This window comes from Arvicanthis niloticus, chromosome 1 (genome assembly GCF_011762505.2).
Source record: "Arvicanthis niloticus isolate mArvNil1 chromosome 1, mArvNil1.pat.X, whole genome shotgun sequence".
Lineage (NCBI taxonomy): Eukaryota > Metazoa > Chordata > Mammalia > Rodentia > Muridae > Arvicanthis > Arvicanthis niloticus.
The window spans coordinates 162,468,982-162,491,151 of NC_047658.1; the positions used below are offsets into that span (position 1 = coordinate 162,468,982).

General features: G+C 43.3%; 1 protein-coding gene across 1 annotated transcript; it reads right to left on the minus strand.

Annotated features, from left to right (window-relative positions):
• Nucleotides 1-830: 830 nt before the first annotated feature.
• Nucleotides 831-22,139, minus strand: Dclre1a (DNA cross-link repair 1A). The gene is made up of 10 exons (XM_034492244.2): nucleotides 22,003-22,139; nucleotides 20,672-21,730; nucleotides 18,073-19,698; nucleotides 16,558-16,691; nucleotides 15,635-15,753; nucleotides 14,236-14,376; nucleotides 12,350-12,495; nucleotides 11,165-11,319; nucleotides 2,870-3,011; nucleotides 831-1,325 (listed from the first exon to the last, which is right to left on the minus strand). The coding sequence occupies exons 2-10, from the start codon at nucleotides 21,135-21,137 to the stop codon at nucleotides 1,165-1,167; spliced, it is 3,090 nt and encodes a 1,029-aa protein (XP_034348135.1). The 5' UTR covers nucleotides 21,138-21,730; nucleotides 22,003-22,139; the 3' UTR covers nucleotides 831-1,164.
• Between the last annotated feature and the right edge of the window lie 31 nt (nucleotides 22,140-22,170).

A 22,170-nucleotide genomic window follows, 5' to 3' on the forward strand; every position in this document is an offset into this window, starting at 1 on the left:
GCCATGTCCAAACACTGGAGCAGAATTTAGCAGTCCACAGAATGAACTATCAAGCCGACCAGGAAGGGTATGGAGTAACCCTCTGTGCATCCAGGAAGGGTATGGAGTAACCCTCTGTGCACCCAGGAAGGGTATGGAGTAACCCTCTGTGCACCCAGGAAGGGTATGGAGTAACCCTCTGTGCACCCAGGAAGGGTATGGAGTAACCCTCTGTGCATCCAGGAAGGGTATGGAGTAACCCTCTGTGCACCCAGGAAGGGTGTGGAGTAACCCTCTGTGCACCCAGGAAGGGTGTGGAGTAACCCTCTGTGCACCCAGGAAGGGCGTGGAGTAACCCTCTGTGCACCCAGGAAGAGTGTAGAGTAACCCTCTGTGCATGTGACTGTGTGAAAGAAGCTGATTGCAAACGATCCCTACTTGGTGATCCCAACTACGTGACATTTGAGAAAAGACACAAATCAAGATCAGTGACTGCCAGGTGCTAGAGGTCAGTCATGAGGAGTAAAGCATGAACACAGGGCACATAAGGCACATAAAGGATATTATAGGAAGTGAAACTTTTGTACAACATCCTGAGGATTGATGTGTCATATGTGCATCACAGCCAATAGAATACACACCACCACCACTGAATCCTAGTGCAAACTATGGCTTTATGGTGTCAGCACACACACACTGATGCTAATGCCTGTACCACTGGTAAAGGATGCTATAATGGGGCTTGAGGCATATGGAACACTGTAATTTTTATTCAGTTTTTCAGTGAAAATAAAGTTGTTCTACTAAAAAGAAAATAAGACGATAATGAAACCCATCCAAAGATGCTACGGTAAGTTCTACAGTTAACTTTTATTTAACAATACATATCATATAAAAGTTTTATTTCATAATTACATAGATAATGCTCTGTGTCTGATGTCCATGTTTCCTGCAGATGACTGCTGCCTCCGTGGGGAAGACATTAAGAATGAAGGGGACTGGGAAGAACCACTCTCAGCTGTCACTGGGGGCTCTGAGAGGCACTCAGAACCTTGGGTATATCATTGTGCAAATCGAATGAGGAACACAGTCCTGAGACTCTTCTCATGGACCATACCTCAGGTCAGCTTAGATTTCTTCATCGCTGCCTGCCCGTATGGAACCCACCTGATGTTTGTGACAGTGTCAGTATCCCGCTTCCAATCTCCACTCTTTAAAGTATCTCTCCATCGCGTTCCTAGACTGGAAGCTGCCGACGTTGACAGTGGGTATGATTTTCTGTGGCTTCAGCCACTGGACAAAACGTTTCATTTCTAAGTAGCTGCTGTGTTCACTATAGGGAATTCCTGTAGTGAATCAGGAATCAGAGGGAAGAGATTATTTTCTAAAAACCAAACTAATAAAAGTGAGAAAAAAAGAAAATCAATCTAGAATATTACTCTTAAAAAAAAAAAAACCCTGTGGTGCTTCAGTTATGATAATAAAACTTGATGTCTTGCTGGATGGTAGTGGTGCACTTCTTTAACCATGTGCTTGGGAGGCAGAGGCAGGCGGACCTCTGAGTTTGAGACTGGACTGGTCTACAGAGCAAGTTTCAGGACAGCCAGGGCTATACAGACATAGTCTTTAAGAAAAAAGACAGAACAAACAACAATACCCTCCCAATAAAAACCTAATGTCTTTATGACTAATAAAGATGAAAACATTAACATAATATAAAACTCAGGGCACACAGAAAACAAAACCAAAACCACTACTACGTTACAATGCATATACCTAGGCATATGCATTTTTAGAGAACTATATTTAGTTTGAATTTACGTCTTCCACAAAATCAGTGGTTCTCAACCTGTGGGTCTCGACCCCTTTGGGAGTCAAATTAAGTCAGAGAGGTGGCCTAAGATGATCTGTAAACACAGGTATTTACATTAGGACTCAAACAGCAGCAGCACTGCAGTTCTGAAGCAGCAGAGGAGCTGACTTTAGGTGGGGTCAGCACAGCGTGGGCATTAAAGGCTGCAGTGCTGGGAAGCTTGAGAACCAGTGCTCTACACACTTCCCTCAGCTGTGGACTTCAGGGAAATCTGCAGGAAATATGAGGAAAATGGGAAGAAAGACAAGTGGGGGCCTCTGGTTTCTAGAGTAAGCAAACCCCAATGCCAAACTTTCCATACATAAAAAGCAAGAAGGGAAAAAAAAGAATTCTAAAAACCCCTTTATTGTCTTTTCTCACAGTTAAAGAACAATGGAGGGGGCCTGAGCGTGAACCAGTCCTCAGTGAAGGTAAGTCAGCAGTCTGGTAACACACAGCAAGTCTCTACCCAACATTCAGAGGGTGAGGGTAAATCTCCCAAAGGAAGCCTGCACCAGCTGCCACCCTGCCATCACCACATCTAACCCACCTCTTCCGGCCACAACCTTACTGCTTCCTGTCACTGTGGTATAAAACCACAGCATTGACTGTTTCAAGTAATTCTATCATTTCCTCTAAAATCACTGAGTGTCGCATGCAGTGGCCCGTGCTAGGCAGGGAGTACAATGCACTGAGTAGGAATCTCTCTCTCTCTCTCTCTCTCTCTCTCTATATATATATATATATATATATATATATATATATATATATATATGACATACATATGTCATATATATGACATATATATATATGTATATATACATATATATATGACATATATATGTATGTCAGTGGTCAGGATACTCACTACAACACCTGATGACCAAGTGTCAGCCCTGGGACCCACACAGCAGGAGGAGAGAACTGACTCCTTCAGGTTGTCCTCTGACCTCCACATCTACACATGGTATAGGCACACAAATAGATGTAACAAAAAGGAGAAATTACTGAAAAGATGAGCAACTTGAATAACTTTACCATATATTGATATATTCCCTTTTGTCTGGGGAGTAATATCTGCTATGCTAGTTATGTTGTTAGAGTGTGTCCATCCTGTGGGCCGGAACGCCAAAATCTGATCGTATTTCCCACCACACTTCTTCAAATGGTTCTGCAAACCCTGTGAAGAAAAAACAATGCATTGGTTTGCTGGTCAGAGTCAACGGAGTTGGATCCTGTGAAATTAAGGGGTAAGAGACCTGACATGGACAGTCACGGATAGCTTCAGCTGTTAAGACCGGCGCTCGGAAGGGACAGTCATGGGAAACACAACCAAGCTCCTGTTTTACTTTCCGGGACTGGTCAAGGTGTAGAGTGAAAAATTATAAAGGCCATTTTATGAAATATGTGTAGATTTTTTGCCTTAGACCTGAGCAGGAAAAGTGAAGATTCCAGAATGAGGAACTGAAAATAAGATTTCAGGCCTTCACTTTCCCGGGGCACATTCTGGGTGGAGGACATTATTCCCTGAATCAAGCCTCAGGTAGTAGGCCCTCCTATGGGTGGAAAAGGCTCAAGGCAGGAAGGTATTCCTGACCACAGATAAAAGATGCAAGCCACCTAGGTGGGGCTATAGCTGGAAAAAGTGAAGATAGTTAATCTGAAATAGTTGGTAAATGACAGGGTGGGACACAGTGACATGGCTATTAACCTTTCAGGGTGGGTTTCTCTGGAGTGTTTCGCTATTCTTATATTATGTATCCTTGGCAACCCCTTACCCCCTCCCCTGGTTTGTGGTTTTTCCCTTTAAAACCCTCCACGGACTGGCTATGGAGGTCAGACTCTACTCCTGCGTGAGTATGCAGTCAGACCGCTGGCTGCCAGCTCTCTTCCCTAATAAACCTCTGCTGATTGCATCGAGGTATGGTTTCTTGTGATTTTTGGGTGGTCGTGATTTCTTGAGACTTGAAGAAGGGTCTCCCAAGTATGGAGGTCTTCAAAGGCAGCACTTGGAAAGATGCCTTACAAGTTATTTGGGAACTAAGTAACGAAGTTAAGCGAGATATGAGTTAGCTCAAAAGCTACATACAGAGACGCCAATACTGAATACACTAAACAGAATGCAGCACAAGTCTGTGGGCACAAGCTGATGGAGGCTGAGGAGGGGACACAGGAATCCACTGAGGTGGCACTGTGCTCAGTACAGACTGTGTTTTAAAGATGTACCATGGCATTCTCCTTGGGCATTTGCTGTTACCTCAAACGTGAGCTGGACTCATCTCAGTCTTCAGGACACTGTCATCGGAAGTGATATGTGCTCTTACTCATTGCTTTTGTGTGTTTTGCTTTTGTTTGATTTTTAGGTTTTTGAGACAAAGTTCTCTGTGTAGCACTGACCATCCTTCCTGGAGCTCACTCTGTAGACCAGGCTGGCCTCAAACTCCCACCTGCCTCTGCTTCCCAAGTGCTGGGATTAAAGGTGTGTGCTACTGTTGCAGAGTTTAGTCACTGTTCTATTGCTATGAGGAGACACCATGACCAAGGCAACTCTTATAAGGGAAAGTACTGAATTGGGGGCCATTGTCATCATGGCAGGGAGCATGATGCAGGCAGCCTGGTGCTGGAGAAGGAGCTGAGAGTTCTACATCCTGAACCAAAAGCAGAAGAGACTGGCTCTATTACAGGCTTTTGAAATCTCAAAAAGCCCACCCCTAGTGACACTTCCTCCAACAAAACCACACCTTCTAATCCTTTCAAATAGTGCCACTTCCAAGTGACTAAGCATTCAAATATTTGAGCTTAAGAGGGCCATTCTTATTTAAATGACCACATTTCACTCCCTGCCCCCCATATCATATTACAAATGTATTTAGTCCAACTTTAAAAGTCCCCACAGTCTCAACATTATATACAATTCCGAAGTCTTTTAAGACTCAAGGCAATCTCTTAAGTGCAATCCCCAGTAAAATTGGAATCAAAAAGCAGATGACAGATTTCCCACATACAGTGGTACAGAATGCACGCTGCTATTCCAAAAGGGAGGAAAGGTGTATAGTGAGAAAATACTGGGCCAAAGCAAGACGGAGAACGCAGCCGGTCAAGCTCCAGCTGCTACAGCTCCATGTCTGACATCAGAGTGTGCTTCAGATCTCTAACTCCTTGGACTGGTTCCACATCTGGTCTGCAGCTCTTCCTGAAAGGCATCTCTAACATCTGGGGTGTCCACAGCAAGCCAGGCTTCACCTTCACAGCTGCACACAGTGGCCTCTCTGGACCTGCATGCAGGGATATCCCCGACACACTCTCGGCCTCACTGACCTTCCTTAGCCATGGAGGGAGACTCCACAATTCCGTTCTAGTACTCTTGACTCAGCCCAGAGCCATGAGGTCGAAGCTGCCAAGCTCTGCTGCTTGCTGGGGCTGGAACAGGGTCCCTTGTTCACTTACAGCTGGGGCTGGAACAGGGTCCCTTGCTCACTGACAGCTGCATCAGCTTTCTGCGGTCTGCTCTTGATGCTTTCCTCCACTGCTCACGCTTGTCTTTAATTCCTCTCACAGGCTGGAAGCTTGGCTTGGGATCACTAATAATCATACATCATGGTCAATACTAGGCTGTCTTAAAATTTCCTCTGTCAATGCTATTAGTCCAAAACTAGGCAGATTTTTAGGATAAGGGCAAAACCAGCCATGTTCTTTGCCAAAATATCACACAAATGTTAATCTTCTTACTCTCTGAAACTTCTCAGTTGGGAACCCTACAATTCAAATCACCACCAACACTGTCTCCCATGCTCCCCTACAAAGATGCCCCATCCAGCCCAACTTAAAGTGTCCAACTACTTTTCCAGTTCAAGCATCTGTAGTCTTCCATGTTCCAGCATGGGGGGAGGGGGGAGACTATCACAGCCATACCCAAGCTCCTGGTACCAACTTCTGCCTCAGTCACTGACTGCTGGGAAGAGACACCATAACTAAGGCAACTCTTACATAGAAAACATCTAGTTAGGGGCTTGCTTACAGTCTCAGAGGTTTAATCCATCATCAGCGAGGCAGGGAACATGGCAAGTGCTGGAGCAGGAGTTGATCCACAGAGACAGACACACTGAGGTGGTTATGGGCTTTTGAAACCTCAAAGCCCACTCCCAGCAAAACACTCCCTCCAAGAAAGCCACACCTTCCAGTCTTTCTGAAATCGGGCCACTTCCTGGTGACTATGCATCCAAATACTAAGCCTACAGGGGCCACTCTTATTCAAACCACCACGCCCGCTCCTCTAAAGTGCTAAAGTCATAAGCAACCATGACATTTCACAAACTTCTTTTTGAAAGACTGGAGAAACACATCTGAAGGTAAAAGTGGCGTGAGATGGGTAATGCTGACATAAGGGAGTTTTTTGAACATCAACCCTTTAGAGTTTAAGGTTAAAATCTAGGGTTTCAAAAGGGTAGAATGAATTAAAATGTACTTTGTTGATGAAATAATCGTGTGTGTGTATGTGTGTGTGTGTGTGCATAAGCACATGTGCACATGTGTATAGAGGACATGGGGTATCCTGTTCTATCATGCTCTGCCTGTCCCTTGAGTCAGGGTGAGTCACTAACCTGAGCTGGGGCTCAAGCCCTTGCACGGGTGCCAGAGATGTGAGCCCAGGAATCGCCGCACGGGAAGTGCTCATCTGCTGAGCCATCGTCCCAGCCCCGCTTGACTTCCTTTTGTACCAACCAAAAGCTTTTATTAATTTGAAGAAAATATAAAAATATCTATCATGAAAGGACCGCATTTCTAGCCAGCTCATAACTTTGATATTAGGAGCTGGATTTACAGATACGTAAGCTTCTATTATGACACCCGTGGCATTGTATGTCTATTACGACACCCGTGGCATTGTATGTCTATTGTGACATCCGTGGCATTGTATGTCTATTGTGACATCCGTGGCATTGTATGTCTATTGTGACATCCGTGGCATTGTATGTCTATTGTGACATCCGTGGCATTGTATGTCTATTACGACACCCGTGGCATTGTATGTCTATTACGACACCCGTGGCATTGTATGTTTTCGAGGTTTTGTTTTGTTTGTTTGGTTAATTACTATTTTTCTCCACTTCACCCTCAGCCTGAAAGGAAGTGACAGTAAACAGAGACCAGGGTAGTAATACACGTAATTGTACCCACAGTCGTAAGTGGAGCCTAGTCTGCAGCGTCTATTACCAACATAGCTATTTCTATTTGTGTGTGTGTGTGTGTTGTGTGCACGTGTGCCTGCGTGCTACCTGAAAGAATTAAACAAGCATCAACTTTTGGTTCCTATGAGACAAATTAGTTATTCTAAAAATAACATGTGATATAAGCCAGTGCTACAAATAGAAACTTGTGGCTACATGAGCCAAATCTACAGAAAAGACGTTGTGCCAGCAGCCCCTCACTGCACCAGGTACAGTTGTGCCAGCAGCCCCTCACTGCACCAGGTACAGTTGTGCCAGCAGCCCCTCACTGCACCAGGTACAGTTGTGGGGCTGTTCTCATGCGGAAAGTTATTATAAACAATTTAGCCAACACAAGACCCCTGATTTATGACTGTCTCCTCATGTTTATTAGCAACCAGTTTGTGAGAAAAATGCCTTGGCAACATCACAAAGGTTTCCTTCAGAATGTCAGCGACCCCCACAGTACCTCTGTATTGTGTTTCACCACATTCAGTCAATAAGGGTTAAGTCAGAGGTGGCAGTCAGCCATGAGACACCAGTGAGACCTTGGGATGAGCCGGAGAGTATGAACTCAGCATCACTTGCTGTGTTTCATCCTTTATGTTTAGATATGGAAGTGCATGTGACTGTGTGTGCCATGTGTGTGTGTGTGTGTGTGTGTGTGTGTGTGTGTGTTCAGGCACACATGGAATGGGCTTGTGGTGGCCAGAGGGCCATCTGTGTGCTGTTCCCTGGGATCCATCTACCTTTTAGCTAGGTTCTCTCAGTACCTGAAGCTTGTTAAGTATCCTAACCTACTGGTCAGGGAGCCCTAGAGATTCAGCTCTCTGCTTCCTAGTGCTGGGTCTACAAAGCACACATTACTACCAGTTACTTTTTTGTTTGCTGTTTGTTTTGTTTTTAACATGGGCCTGGGGATAGAACGCAAATCCTTGTCCAGCAAGCATTTTACTAACCCCACATTCTACAACTCTTTAAAGATTCCCTGCATACCTTGGGAACTACTGGGCTTGTCTTTGAACAAGAAAGCCATTATGTCTGATGCAGTACGAATATTTGGGGTTGGTATATTTGGCTACAGTCATTAAGATACACAGATATAAGATATACGGCATTACAATAATCATCAGATTCCACTCCTCGGTGCCTATTAGGCTAGGAAGCTTCAAACCTCACCACTACCTGCTCACTCCCAGGGAGGATGGGAGAGTCCTGAGGCAGTACAGTAGATATCGGCTCTAGTTCCACAGCAGGCAGCGAGGTACAGAAGGCACGGCTCCCTCCCAGGAGCTTCACAGCTCCTCCAGCCTTCTGTGTGCCCGGAGGAACCCCACCTGCTCTTTCTTATCTTTCTTAGACATTCATCGTTTGAGAGCCCTAAAAAATAGCCTTTTCATATAGGATTAATTTTTAATATAAACTCCCAGAAGTGGTAAAAGAAGCTCAGAGAGTATTAAAAATTTAGACAATCGTACCAGGTCACTCCCCTCTCGAGAACGCCAGCCTAAATCGTGCTCAGAATAAAGGCTTCAAATCTGCCCTGAAAGCCTGTTTGAGTTTCTGCATAAAAACTGTACTTGAGTTTGCAGTTGCCTCAAGATTTATTTCTGTTTAGGTCTGGGACGATAAAAATACAATCTAAAAGAAGCTCCTGAGGACCAGAAAACAGTCTGTGAAGCTATAGGCTGCGCAGGAGCCATCTGAGTCCTTTTCTGAGCAAGGCTGCTGAGAGGTCTCACTTCACCAGTTACTGCCTTACCTCCCGAGTCACCCCAGTCATCCATTTCTCATCAGTCCCACCACAACAAAACCTTACTCAATTCTCCAAGGAAGCCACACTGTGTGCCCAGCCTCTGCGGTACTCTGGCTGCTCTCAGCCACCAGGCTCGGCCTCTGGTCTCCATTTACCTCTTCTTTGCTTATTCATTGTTTGTTTTGTCTCCTGACTTCTAGGCAGCAACTGCCAGTGTTAAAAATCACTCAATTCAGCTGTTTTCAGTCTATTTACAAAATCAAAGTTGTGCATCATTGCCATTACCAAACTCTAGAACATTCACATCATCCAGAAGAGATGCTCTTTACCCCGGCAGTCGCTCTCCATTGTCTTCCAAACCGGGCAGGCGTCCTGGGCCTATAGATTCACACTCGGACCAAACCACAGGACACATAGATTTGCGTTCGCATTTTCAGTCTTGCGTATTTTCCTCATTGTTCATGCTGTTGCATGGATTATTATCCCACCCCTTTTCGTGGCTGAAGAATGTCCTGCCTTACAGATACATCACATTACATTTGTCCATTCACTATTTGATGGGCATTGGGGTTGTCTCTACATTTTGGCTGCCGTGGATCACGATACTGTGAATGTTTCCAGAGTTATGTGCGTGGTGATGCTTTCGTTTTTTCTTAGGTAGCACTAGGGTATGCCCAGGACTGACCAGGGCAGCAACAAACTGAACGTAAGGGCATCACTTCGGATCCCAATAGCAGAGAACAGGGCTCGGATTCCCCCACACCCTCAACAATGGCAGCTACTGTCTGCTTTACTATAGCTACTCAAGTGCATGTGTAGGGGTAATTTCACTGTGCCTCCTTTAGTATGTCCAGAGGCTGGCCCTCAGTGTGTGGTGGACAGACTTCTCACTCCTCCTTAGCTCTCTGCCGTCTGGCCTCTCCATCATTAAGTCACTGCATAGGCCCTATGATGGTTTGTATATGCTTGGCCCAGGGAGTGGCCCTATTGGAGTAGGTGTGTCACTGTGGGTGTTGACTATAAGACTTCATCCTAGCTGCCTGGAAGTCAGTCTTCCACTAGTAGCCTTCAGATGAAGATGTAGAACTCTCAGCTCCTCCTGCACCATGCCTGCCTAGACGCTGCCATGCTCCCACCTTGATGATGATGGACTGAACCTCTGAACCTGTAAGCCAGCCCAATTAAATGTTGTCCTTTATAAGGCTTGTCTTAGTCATGGTGTCTGTTCCCAGCAGTAAAACCCTAAGACAGGCCTTGTGCTTTTCAAACACAGCGGCTCTGGTGGAAGTCTGCTTTCCTTCCCTCACTAGGCTTTCTCTACAGCAGACGACATCCACCAGTACTCTTGTGATAGGTTCTAACCCTCCACTGTCCATAATACTGACTGGTTATTGTGGACGTTGAATACTGACTCCCTAACCCTGACAACCTGCTCAGATGAAACAGACTGAGTCAGGAATAAAACAGTGCTGCTGTTCTCCAGGTCGGAGGCGCTCACCCTTCTGATGAGCATCTCCTGAGACCTCACCAAGTGGGCAGCTCCCAGCTTAAAATGCTCACAAGATTCATTCAATTATTTACCAAAGTGAAAAACCCTGCCTTGGTTGTATCTGGAAATTTTTTGGATTATAAACTTAGGAAGATAACTTCTGAATCTTGGTGCTTTCACCTCACGCACCAAGGAATGAACATTTGTTTTCTTGGTATCTTGTTATTTGTAAGGCACAGGCTTCCTAGTTTTAAAAGCTTCAGGAAAGTTACTTTATGAACATGGCAAAAGCAAAATTGCATTTTGTGCATCATGTTCTAAATCATGTTTATTACACAACATTACTATTTCCATTGGCAGGTGTCAAAACCTTAAAATAAAAAAAATCCTAGAACTTAAATCTGAGATAGTCCCCTAAAGCACAGTGACATATCAGACCTTTCATATGACATGTTTGAGCTTATACCCCGGGAATCACTCTAGAAATTCCTGTCAGGATACACCAGCAGTTCATGCCAGCATTAACAGGGGCCAGAATCAGAATGGAACAAAACAGGCCTGAGGGAAAACTTGTAACTATTTTACTCCCCCACTCACCTAGAAATGACTAGGAAAAACGGTCTTAAAACAGAAGTCTGGATGACCAGATAGGACATGCTTTTCTATCTGTGTTCCTTCCTTTGGGCTAATCGTCTAGTGTCCAAAGTCCTGGTGGGCATGTGAATTGTCCTACAAAGGTATATACACAAAAAAGCTAAAAACACCAAATGTTTTCCTTGGGGGGAGGGGGGAATTTTCATTCTCACAGAATTTCTTAGGGTTCTATTCAGATAAACACCCTTCCTGGCTTATCTTCAACGATACACATCTCCAATGCTTACCTTAAAGTTAATTTGCATCATTGGGAGGAGGTGAACCAAAGAGCTGCACATGTCTGTGGTTATGAGGGAACTGACTTCTGGAATACTGAGGCACTGCAAAGTTTTATATTTTTCTTGGGACATGCCCACCTTTGAACCTAAAACATCAGCAATGGCTGTAGGCAAAGCAAAAGATAAAAAAACAAAAAAAACAAAAAAAACCAATAAAACCATAGCCTGATAAATAAACAAAGTTACAATTTACTCACATTTTAAAGTAAGAATTTAACAAATAAAAAAAAAATTCACAAAACAAACATTCTCATTTTAACTACAAATAGCCAAATGATTTTGCTCATTAGCTATATGGAATTACAACGAGAAAGCCAAAGAATTTATTTTAAAAAGTCTATTACTTATCATTTAAAAACTACAAAGCAAGCATAGGAAGCAGACGTTGAAATGGCTACATGGCTGAGAGCACAGACTGCCCTTGCAGAGGCCCCAGTCTGGTTCCCAGCATCCTAGCTGGGCAGCTCAAAACCTGTAATTCCAGCTGCAGGGTAATCTGACGTGATCCTCTGGCCTCTATGGGCACCTGTGCTCCCATGCACAGATGCAGATACACACACACACACACACATACACACATGACTAAAAGTATAATTAATTTTAAAAGAAAGCATAGAAGAGGCAGATGGAAAGGAAGAACACTGGCACGTGTTAAATCCCTGGCCTTATCACTTCATCTCTTAGAGGCTGGCACAGTGTTATCACACTGAAGAACTGGGGAGCACTCTGCAGAAACTAAACAACACATCTATCACCTAGACAGACTATAGGAAGACAAAAGCAGTCTCTCAGGAGCAAAAGTTAACTTGTTCTCTGCTGGCTCGCTGGTGGATACAGCAAGGAATGATGCCGTACACTATCCAGTGAGCACCTTTCAAGGCTGAGACCACGGTGCCACACAGACTGTCTATAGACTAAGTGCCAAGATAAATGCACTTGTCAAATGCTCCCGCAGAGTTTAGCCTCCTGGTTTAAAGGTGTTGAGCGCTATCCATTTTCCCTCTAACTTCAAAGGTAATATACTGGATCAGTTCAGAAAGTAAGTATCAAATGCAGGGGCAGGGCTGAAAGGGCCTGTGCACAAGTCTGATCTTTATAATATATTAATGTAAATTAGATACTGCTACCACCCACCTAGGAAGACTTTCTCCTTTCCGATAGAGTATGTGCCGCAGACAACAAGAGCACGTGGGTTTAGAGTTACAGCCTCAAAGGCAGTGTTGATGGCAAACTGGATGACCTCCTGCTGAGATGGGAAGGTGTATTCTGGGCTGCAGTACCTGTGACAAGGAAATGCAGTTGGTTTTCACTGACAGAGGAAGCGAGAGCCGAGGCTCTGCTCGGATATTACTTTACAAGAAAACAAACAAGTGACGTTCATACACCAGGAGTGTAACTACTAAAACCACATAGTCCCACACTGCCTACAATGAAAACACCTGTTTGCAGTTACTGCCAATTTATGGCACAATAATAATTTTTCACCATCCATTTTTTTTTAATTATGTTGTTACCATCCTCGAAGTTTCCTGTTTGAATACTTTTCTTCTTAATAAGAATAAATTTTCCCAGTTGACAGCTTTACTTATGAATGAAAGAACTCAGTATCTATTTTTAAAACCCAAGTTACTATCAAAGAAAATACAACTGAAAGAGATTATAGGAAGGAATTCTGACTTAATAAATAAGCTAAAGATGAATGTAATATAGTGTTTCAAATTAAAAGTGATATACACATGGTTATTTCCTTTCACAAATACATAAATGCATATATCAGAAGAGTATGGCAGACACAGGGGCTGCAGAGGCTCGTGGTTTGCAGTGCAGACTGGTTTTCCAGAGGACTTGAGTTCAGCTCCCAGCACCCACAAGAGTCAGATCCTAACCTGGCCTGTAGCCCCAGCTCCAGAGGCTCTAACGCCTTAGGTCCCCAATGGCTCCTGCACTCAAGTGCATGCACTCAGAGTAAGAAATAATAAAAACAAATCTTTTTAAAAAACCACCTAACAGATCTAGCTGGACTACGTGCTCAAAAACACCCAACTGAAAGGCTGGCTCCCAGCTATTATCTATATATATTTTGAGATGAAAAGTGTGATTTTTCTAAAATATAACACACTATAAACACTGAACAAATGATTTTTCATGACTTACAGAACTGTTTTTGGTTTTTGTCATCAAAAAGGAGAAAAAGTCCCAGGCCTTTCTTCTAATGCAAAGAAATCCAGAACCGTATGAAGAATAAAACTACACTTTTAAAAATGTTGCTTCTTTAATTTATCTACCATTTAAAGAACATATGACACAATGAAACCATCACTGGGAGCAAATGGCCATGGAAAGACTTGTCTTTGGTGTTTCTGGTTTTTTTTTTTTTTTTTTTTTTTTTGGAAAGATTGTCTTTTACTAAAATAGCTTACTCAAAAAATTCTTGAAATGTTTATATACATGAGTCCTAACAAATCAATGAGTTATTTTAATACATGGAAACACATTGTATAGTACAAACACATATAATTTCTGTCAATTATACCTTAATAAGGCTAAGACCACATAATCTAAATATAAACACTTAGGTGATTATATTTGTATCACTGAAGCATTCAAAGGTATCACTTATAAATTACCTTTTTAAGAAAAGAATAAAAGTAATTCCAATACTCATAAGAAAAACCCCATCATGGCCTCTGTTTCCTCTTCACAACTATACCCAATACACTACATGGATACTTCAGAAAGAATAATAATTTAAAAGATGTCTTCCTAAAGTTTGTCCCTTAATTTTTTTTTTTAGTAACAAGACTGTCCTATAAACATTTTCAAAATTAAAATAACAAAAAATTATGACCTGTAATTCAAAATTTGCCTTTAAGCAGGCTTTTTAAATGGCATCTTTTTGATAAACACTTTTAAAACATAAATTAGCTGTAAGCCATCATTTAGATGATCTTAGCAAATTACTCATACAACACAGGACATAGCTATCAGTGGGACGAGGGAGAACACATAAAGTATCTCACGTGGTATCTAGGAACAGTGTATGGACTTTGCGGCCCGCCAGGAGAGAGCGCTCCATGCTGGGGTCTGCTCGGAAGTCTCCAGTGTGCAGTATGACAGCACCGTTGGGAAGCTGGAAAAGGATCATGGTAGCACCTGGACAGCTGGACACAAACATTTTAGAGGAACATGCAGGGAACAGACAAAGCACCTGGAGCAAGGGCAGGTCTGTCAACATCAACAGGAGAATGGACTTATCGGCTGCACCAGTGTGCAGGGAAGGTGGCTCATGTCTACAGGTGTACATTGCCAATAAGGTCCTGTCTTCAGGACAGGCTGGCTTAGCTTCTAAACCCTTAGGACAACTTCTGTCTGATAGGTGTTGGCTGAGACACTAGCGTGATCGAATAGTTTGTGAACTGTGTGATTTGTGGTAAATGTTTCAATAACAACAACTCCAAAAAAACATCAGAACTCAAACTGGCAATCAAAAAAGAAGTATCAGCAAGGTTGGAAACCATTTTTTTGTTTTTTTAAAAGAATCTAACAAGATAATATTGGCCTGGACTTCAGCAAATCCAGATTTTGCCTTACTTCTTTCCCAAGGTGCTTATGGTCTCCATGGAATAGGCTTACATTTCAGAAAGAAGCATAGTGGGTCGCTGTATTTGGGTCACACGAATCTTGATTGCACCTTACAGTGCGGGGCAGAGATGGAGATGGAAAGGGGATGGGGAGAGAGGGAAGGAGAAGGAAACGAAGGAGATGGGTAAAGATGGCAGACAGAGAGAGAGAAAGGAAGGAAAAGAAAGAGAGAAAGAAAGGGAGAGAGAGAGAGAAAGGGAAGAAGAGAGAGAGGGGGAAGGGGAGGGAGAGAGAGAGAGAGAGAGAGAGAGAGAGAGAGAGAGAGAGAGAGAGAGAGAATACTATTCATTTCAATGGGAAAAGAAATCTTCCAAATCTTTAGAGTCTAAAACAGAATGAGGTTTTTTTTGTTTGTTTTTTGGGTGTTTTGTTTTGTTTTGTTTTGTTTAAAAGTAGGGTAGGAGCAGAGACCCAATCCTCTGGTATCCAGAGAGAATATCAGATTTTACTTTATGTAGGTTATGGTAAGGAAAATGGAAAAGTGCATCTTTGAAGACCAGTAACAAAGTATTTTCTTAATATAAAGTGTCACCAGTCAACTGTACAAACTATAAGTTAGACAACAGATGTTCTCTACACTCAATCTGATAGGGAAATTGTTTTTTCAAAAATAGAAATAGGATTTACTCTGATTTAAGAATCCAGCTTATCAGCTCTAAGTTCTCGGACAACCATGTCGCCATTTTCGTTTTCAATGCTATCTATGGCAGGCACCTCTTATGTCACTGGTGTGCACCTACAGTGACAAGTGGGTACTGAGGTAGCCTTTATACTTACTGATTGGCATCCAGCAAAACAACCTTGACACCATCCACTATACACTCTGTGTCCATCGGCAACTGATGGATGTATTGTTCTTGCACACGAAGCTTCTTCTTCAACAAATTGCCAGTTATCTGCAAGGCAGGGTGTGTAAGAAACTGGTGCTGTGTCATATTCAGTTTAGAGCCATGGCATATCAGTACTCTCGGGTTTCCCACTGTTATGCACGTAGACCCTCCACAGCAGGGACGAGTCTGTAAGATACCCATGTCACTCTGCTGCTTGTGCATCTGGGAAAAGCCCATCATTCCCAGAAGGACACACAAAATGCATCCTGACCTGGTCCCTGCCCTCTGCTGTGGGTTTATCTCCTGTGTCTCCTTGTGGTATGTTTTAGATACTCTAAACTTTCTGAAAGCTCATAGTACATATTTCTGAGGTGTGTCACAGACTATGCTGTGAGGGTTACATCACTTTCTAGTTGAAGCCTCCCGGGAACTGTTAAGTGTTCATGATCTAACAACCAATTCAAGGTATTTTGCACCATGAAACTTCCTCTAAACAAGCTGGGGACAGAGTCTGAGGTACCACTGCTGTGGTAATAACGCCGCCCTAGCTTTACCTGGAAGATACAAGCCCCCTAACATTAAGTATTTTGCCTCTATAACTACTTAGGCATTCAAAAGAATGTTTACTCAGTGAACCTTGGCTTAGAGAGTACACTGTAAGAACATTTATTGTTCACATGTAATAAAATGCATGTTTATAAAAATAGGTTGTATCTGTTGACAGTGACATGTTTGATTTTTAAACCTAAATGTCCAATCTGCTTTAGCCATTTTCTCCAGAAAAATAATGGCTCTTCTAGTTTTCAATATGGTATAAGTTTCTCAAAGTCACGATATCCCAAAAACAGAGTTTAGAGGACCGAAACTTACCTCACTACAATAGACCGGCCATGTGAAGTCCTTTGACAACCCAGCATAATGATCAGAATGGAAATGTGTGAGGAAGTAGGCCGTGCAGCCTTCGACCTCACCGTACTGAAAAGCATCCACAGTGAAGCCAGTCCCTGTAACGAGATGGCCCGCAGTGGTGTGAGCAGGAGCCAGGCACTCACACATGGAGTCCTGGCTAACAGCCAGGCCTCTCCACTCTGCACCTCTCATTTACGCTTCAATTTCACTATGAGTTTAAGAAATACATTTATCAAAAGGTAAGAATAATTCCTGTGTCTGCTAAATACTCCAGTGTAGAGGCTTGAGAATGGTCTTACCAAAATAAATAAATAAATAAATAAATAAATAAATAAATAAATAAATTAAAGAATGTTAAGTTCCAAACCAACCATTTCTTTTCCCTGATCAATACTTCTGTGGTACTGATGCTTAGGGGTGGGGCAAGTAGAATCTCTAATTTCTACCAAGCACTGAGAAGAGAATCAGATGGACTTTCAAAGCCATGAATTCCAATGAGGGGGTGACACTGATAGGCTTCTCAGGGGTCAAAAAACTTACTGCAGTTTGCAGTTCTCCAAAGAGACAAAGTAAAAGAAAAGACAGACAATAGTTTCTGTAGTCCTTGGATTTTGTTTTGGGGTAGGGAGTAGAGGAGGAAGGATTTAAGAAGGGATTGCCATAAAAGTCTCCCCCAAGGAAAAAAATAACAAAAATGAAGTTGAGAAACACTGTTCTAAAGTGTGCTTATGAGTGAACAGTCAAGTGTGCTAACAGCTGACACAGGCAAACAGGCTCACCGGGCTACGGAGGCGGCCAACACGCCACACGTGTAAAAAGGGAATCGTAATATCCCTGAAAACAGAACCGGCCCTGGCCCCTCATCAGTGGGGCATTTCTGTGCAGCATCAGAAGCCGAGCATATCCCTGCTGCTTCCTAGTATACTCCCAATAGAAGAGTTCTCTCTCTTTAGCGATGGAATTAATCTCTGGGCTCAGTTTTCCCATGAACTTATCCGTGAAGGCATGGGCAGATATCCAGTTGGAACATATGCAAACAGAAAACCCTAGGTTCTCACATTGCTTGAAAATTGGCGTTTGTGGTAGGAAGAGCCGGTTACATTCTCCTTCTTGCAAGTCACTGAGGCTGTGTATCCTGAGCAGTGCTTAGACGCTGGCTTTTGTTACATTTACTCCAACATCTTACCATCTTTAATGTTATGTGGAATCTCCACGGTTCACAAGCCTTTCTATACTCTATAATAGCTACCTAATTATTATAGTATCGTGTATAAAAAGGTTAACAAAAATTTGCTGATAATGGGGAAATTTTAAAAAACCCAAACATGATCCAGTTAAAAGATTCATAAAATATTATAAAAAGCAAAGAAAATATATACTCCACACAAATTATTTCAAACTTATCTACCCAAAGACAAAAAACGTTAAACGTTGCTGTGTCTTCCTTGAAAAGCTGAAGTTGGTATTCCAACTTACCGGGGATTCTCTTATAGAACGGACATGTTCTTCTCCATTTCCCCGCACCAGAGGACTCTGAAGTGTTCCAGTTCCCTCTCTGCGTCCTGCCGTGAGTCCCTCTTACAAAGGCTTTGCCTTTGCTCAAGCTGACTGTTCCCGACTCTGGATTGTTAATGGGGTGACCTGATGTTCTCTGGTATGTTCCTTCCCGGGGTGAATTTGACTTTTTAGGTCTCTTTCTTCGACGTTGGGTCCTCTCTCCAGACAGTTCCACAGAGAGCTGACTCTCACTTGGATTCTTTGCATCGGATTCTAAGTCACTCAGAGAACTCTGTGCTTTCCTCTTACTCAACCGGGGCCTCTTTTCATTGGGGCTCACAGCTGGACTGACATTTGGCCCTTCTGATGCACTTTCCCTCTGTGATGGCTCTTGTCTTTTGGGTGGTAGTCCAAAAAACACACCTATATCCATTTGCTTCATTACTTTCTTAGAAGGTTGGCTTGGGCTGCACTTGGCACTGGAAGGCGGTGTGCCCAAGGGCTTTTCAAGAGGCATGCTAGAAGGCTTCTGTGCGTTCCTGCAGGCACAGTTAGCACCTGGAGCACCCAAGCCCTTACTCTGTAATCCTCTAGTCTGACTTTGGGTTGGATGCAAAGGCAGCCGCTCACCTCCCTCCTTTTCCCGAGGCTTTGACATGGCACTTGTAAGTAACGGCAGAGAAGTCTGATTGCCAACAGCTGGCGTTTCCATTTTCTGTGGCTGATAACTTGATGCAAGTGGGTGGGATTTTTCTGGCTCAGCAGGCTTGCCCTTAGTGGTCTGATAATTCGAAGCAGCACCCCCCACTGCCAACGCAGGTGAAAGCAAGAGGAAGGCTGCATCTGCGTGAGATGGGTCCTCTCGGGAAAGCCTGCTCGAGGTTTGGGAGATGAGAAAAGAGTCACTTAGTGTACTGCCTTCACTCAACGAACTACACCTCGCCCGAGCAGCCAGGCTCTTCGCTGTGGGCCACATCCCTTCTGCTTCCTTTGAGGAGGGACCATGAAGGTTTTCAAATATGGCAGAGTCTTCCTCTTCTAGGCTGCTGTCTTTAGAGCTTTGGGTAAAAAATAGTTCCTGCTGTGAATCGTCCAGCTCTTGGTCTACATCATAAGTCTCTTCATCACTGTGCAGCGGAGAATAAGAGATCTCACAGCCACCGTCATTTTCTGGCAATGGCAAACCCGTACTCCCTGAGTTGCTTTGGCTATTGAATGCAGCCTCAGCAAGAGGCGGTCCACCTCCCACCAGCTGGTCTCTCTTAACAAACTCAGCAGGCTGTGGAACTAGAGACATTTGAGAACACAGAGAAGAGATGTTCTTCCTGTTGGTTTCAGCTGGAGGCAGAGATGTTTTTAGACATTGTATCATCAACAAAGAATCATCTAACACTTTTCTTGAGTTCTCAGTTTTCAGAAGCAAAGACTGTCTTTCCTCAAGGTTACAAGGAGAATCTGGCGCCACTGCAGCAAACTGCCCAGCCAATGCATGCGAGGGGCTGCTAAGAGGCTCCTTGCTATCTCGGCTTTGAGCAAGCAGGACGTGAGTGTATTTCTTATAATGAGAAGGAATTGTGGAAGTACACAGCAAACCCTCTGGACACTCTGAAAATAGTTAAAAAGGAAAAAAAAAGAGACAATTTTACACAATAAACCTTGAGAGCACTAACACCATAAAGTAACCGCTAGGCACAAAAATCACAGTTCACTGTTTTGTTTTGAGACAGGGTCTCTCTACATAGCCCTGGTTATCCTGGAACTCTCTATGTAAACCAGGCTGTCCTTGAACACACAGATATCTGCCCACCTCCTCATTGTCAAGCGCTGGGATAAAAGGTGTGGGCCACCACACCTAGCTCTCCATGGGCCCCCTCTAAGAACTATGGCAATTATCTATGGCTTGCTGTTGCCAAGATCAACATTAAAACACCAAAAAATTAATCTGACATAATTGTACAAGAATCTAGTTATTACATTTAAACCAAATACTTCTAGATTGCTTCTCAGATTCCCTTTTCACAAGGCAATTGGAGGTAACTTATAACTCATTCCCCACATAGTCCAAGGAGAATTTTCTATGTGTTAAACATGACATTTATCTTAAAATATAATAAAGACATGGCATCACTTCTGTTACTGGCACATTTCTGTAAGACTGAATCATCTCAGACTACCTTCTAGTTCCTTTTCCGGTATATTAACACGCATGATGAATACAACATATCCATATTTAGGACCCGAATATATTTATACTTTTCTATCTAATTCTAAAGTAGGATAACAAATAGGCCTGGCTATTCAGCCCGTAGGAACGGTTACCTATAAAATGTTAATACCATCTAACTTATATGGTCCTTATAAGAGTTAAGTAGGAAAAAACAGAGTGAAAGGTTCAGTGACATTTATGGAAACTGAGAAAAAATTGAGATGACAGCTCGGTCCATAATACCTGCTATGTACACAAGGACCTAGGTTCTGATTACCAACCTGCACAAAAACAAGTCAGGCATAGTTCCAAGTGCCTATAATCCCAGCACTGAGGAGGCAGTGACAGGAGCCTCACTGGGCCTTTTCTTACCTGTGTCAGAGATCGGTGGAGAATCCAAACACTCAAAAACATGCCACCGGGGCGTCTGACCTAACAGTGAGGAGAAGGGCATCTGGCAGCTTGGACAATATCCCTCATAAACTGGGCGCACCTTTGGGGTCACCTGCTTGCCTCTGTGAGTTCTACACTGCTTTTTGGGTGTTGTTTCTTTGCTTTGAGACTGCTGAATCTCATCTCCACAGCTCGAATTCTGACTAGAACCTGCAGATATCTGACTGTTTGTTTCTGGAAGGCATACTTGGTGGTCCTTCGTCTCGCCTGGCTTTTCTGAAGGTTTTTTTTGGTTTCTTTTTCTTTTTGATGGGTATTTTCCATCTGTTACTTTTTCAACAGATTCTGAAATATTTTCAGAACAATTATTTGGATGTACTGGTTTGGGTTTTCTTTTAGATTTATATTCCCAGATATCTTCTTCCCAAAACGCGTCTTCTAACATGGCAAAATTATCTTTATGAGTGCAACACTAGTCTTTGGTAAATTCAGAGTTCATTTCTTGTAACAAAATTTTAATAGGAAAAAAGTAACTAAAAGCCAACTAACTTGGTTGGAACTGAAAGCTTTGGTGATATTGGCACACAACCCACTTAGTACCTGTGAACACCTGCTGTTCTATTTATACCACAATGAAATTAAGAGAACCCACCACAGGGTAACATCTATATAGTTTTCTTTACATTGTGACACTATTTCATTCAGTTTTTTTTAACTTTCCAGAATTCAATTTATAAAAATAAGAATCAAGAATGCCTTGAATGTTAAGCACTGAGGGTAAGTACCAGGCTCAATGACTTTAACGGAAAACAGTCTCCAAATAATGGTTAGAAAGCTATTCTGGCTCTCGTTCATGTGGACAAGTGTCCATTCACAAGTCCAGTCACAGCCCCAGTCTACTGAGTGTGAAACTAGTCACACCATAATCAAAGAGGTGTTGGTTACGGCGGCCCAGCTGCCTTTATTCGTGACTCATGGATCCAACCAGCTTCAGTTTCCTGGGTCAGTCCATTTCTTCCTCCATCATAGGATCAAACCCTGCACAGTGAACAAAGTTCGAACATGTGAGATTGTACTCCACACCACAGGGGCTGTCTTGCCGGACAGCAATCAGCCACCTCTGTAGACCTCCAGAGAGGTCAGGTACCAGAAAATTCCTACAGGATCCCCCTCCTTTGCCTTTGGATCTGGGGTGGGGGAAGGTCAATGAAGGGGCCCTACATTATTCTCAGGTTAAGTAATGCCAGCCTCTCGAAGAGCCCTTCTGCAGCTCGCCCCCCTCCTCCCCCCGCAGTCCCTCGTGGGCACACCTGGCTTGGCAGCCCGGGGACCAGCTGCAGCTGCCTCCTCTCCGCACCACCTCCCCGGCTCGCGGGACATTACATTCGCGCCTGCACTTTCAGCACCCCGAGAGTCACAGGACACTTTTTTTTTTTAAAAAAAATTATTGTTGATAACACAAAACCACTGGCCTCACT

Bases quoted from the DNA above. Each gene is read 5' to 3' on its own strand.
- Dclre1a (XM_034492244.2), bottom strand. From the start codon at position 21,137: ATGTTAGAAGACGCGTTTTGGGAAGAAGATATCTGGGAATATAAATCT. The intron at 19,699-20,671 runs GTAAGAAAAGGC...AACTATTTTCAG, and splicing joins TCCACCGATCTCTGACACAG to AGTGTCCAGAGGGTTTGCTG. The intron at 14,377-15,634 runs GTAAGTATAAAG...GTTTGTGTCCAG, and splicing joins GTTTTGCTGGATGCCAATCA to CTGTCCAGGTGCTACCATGA.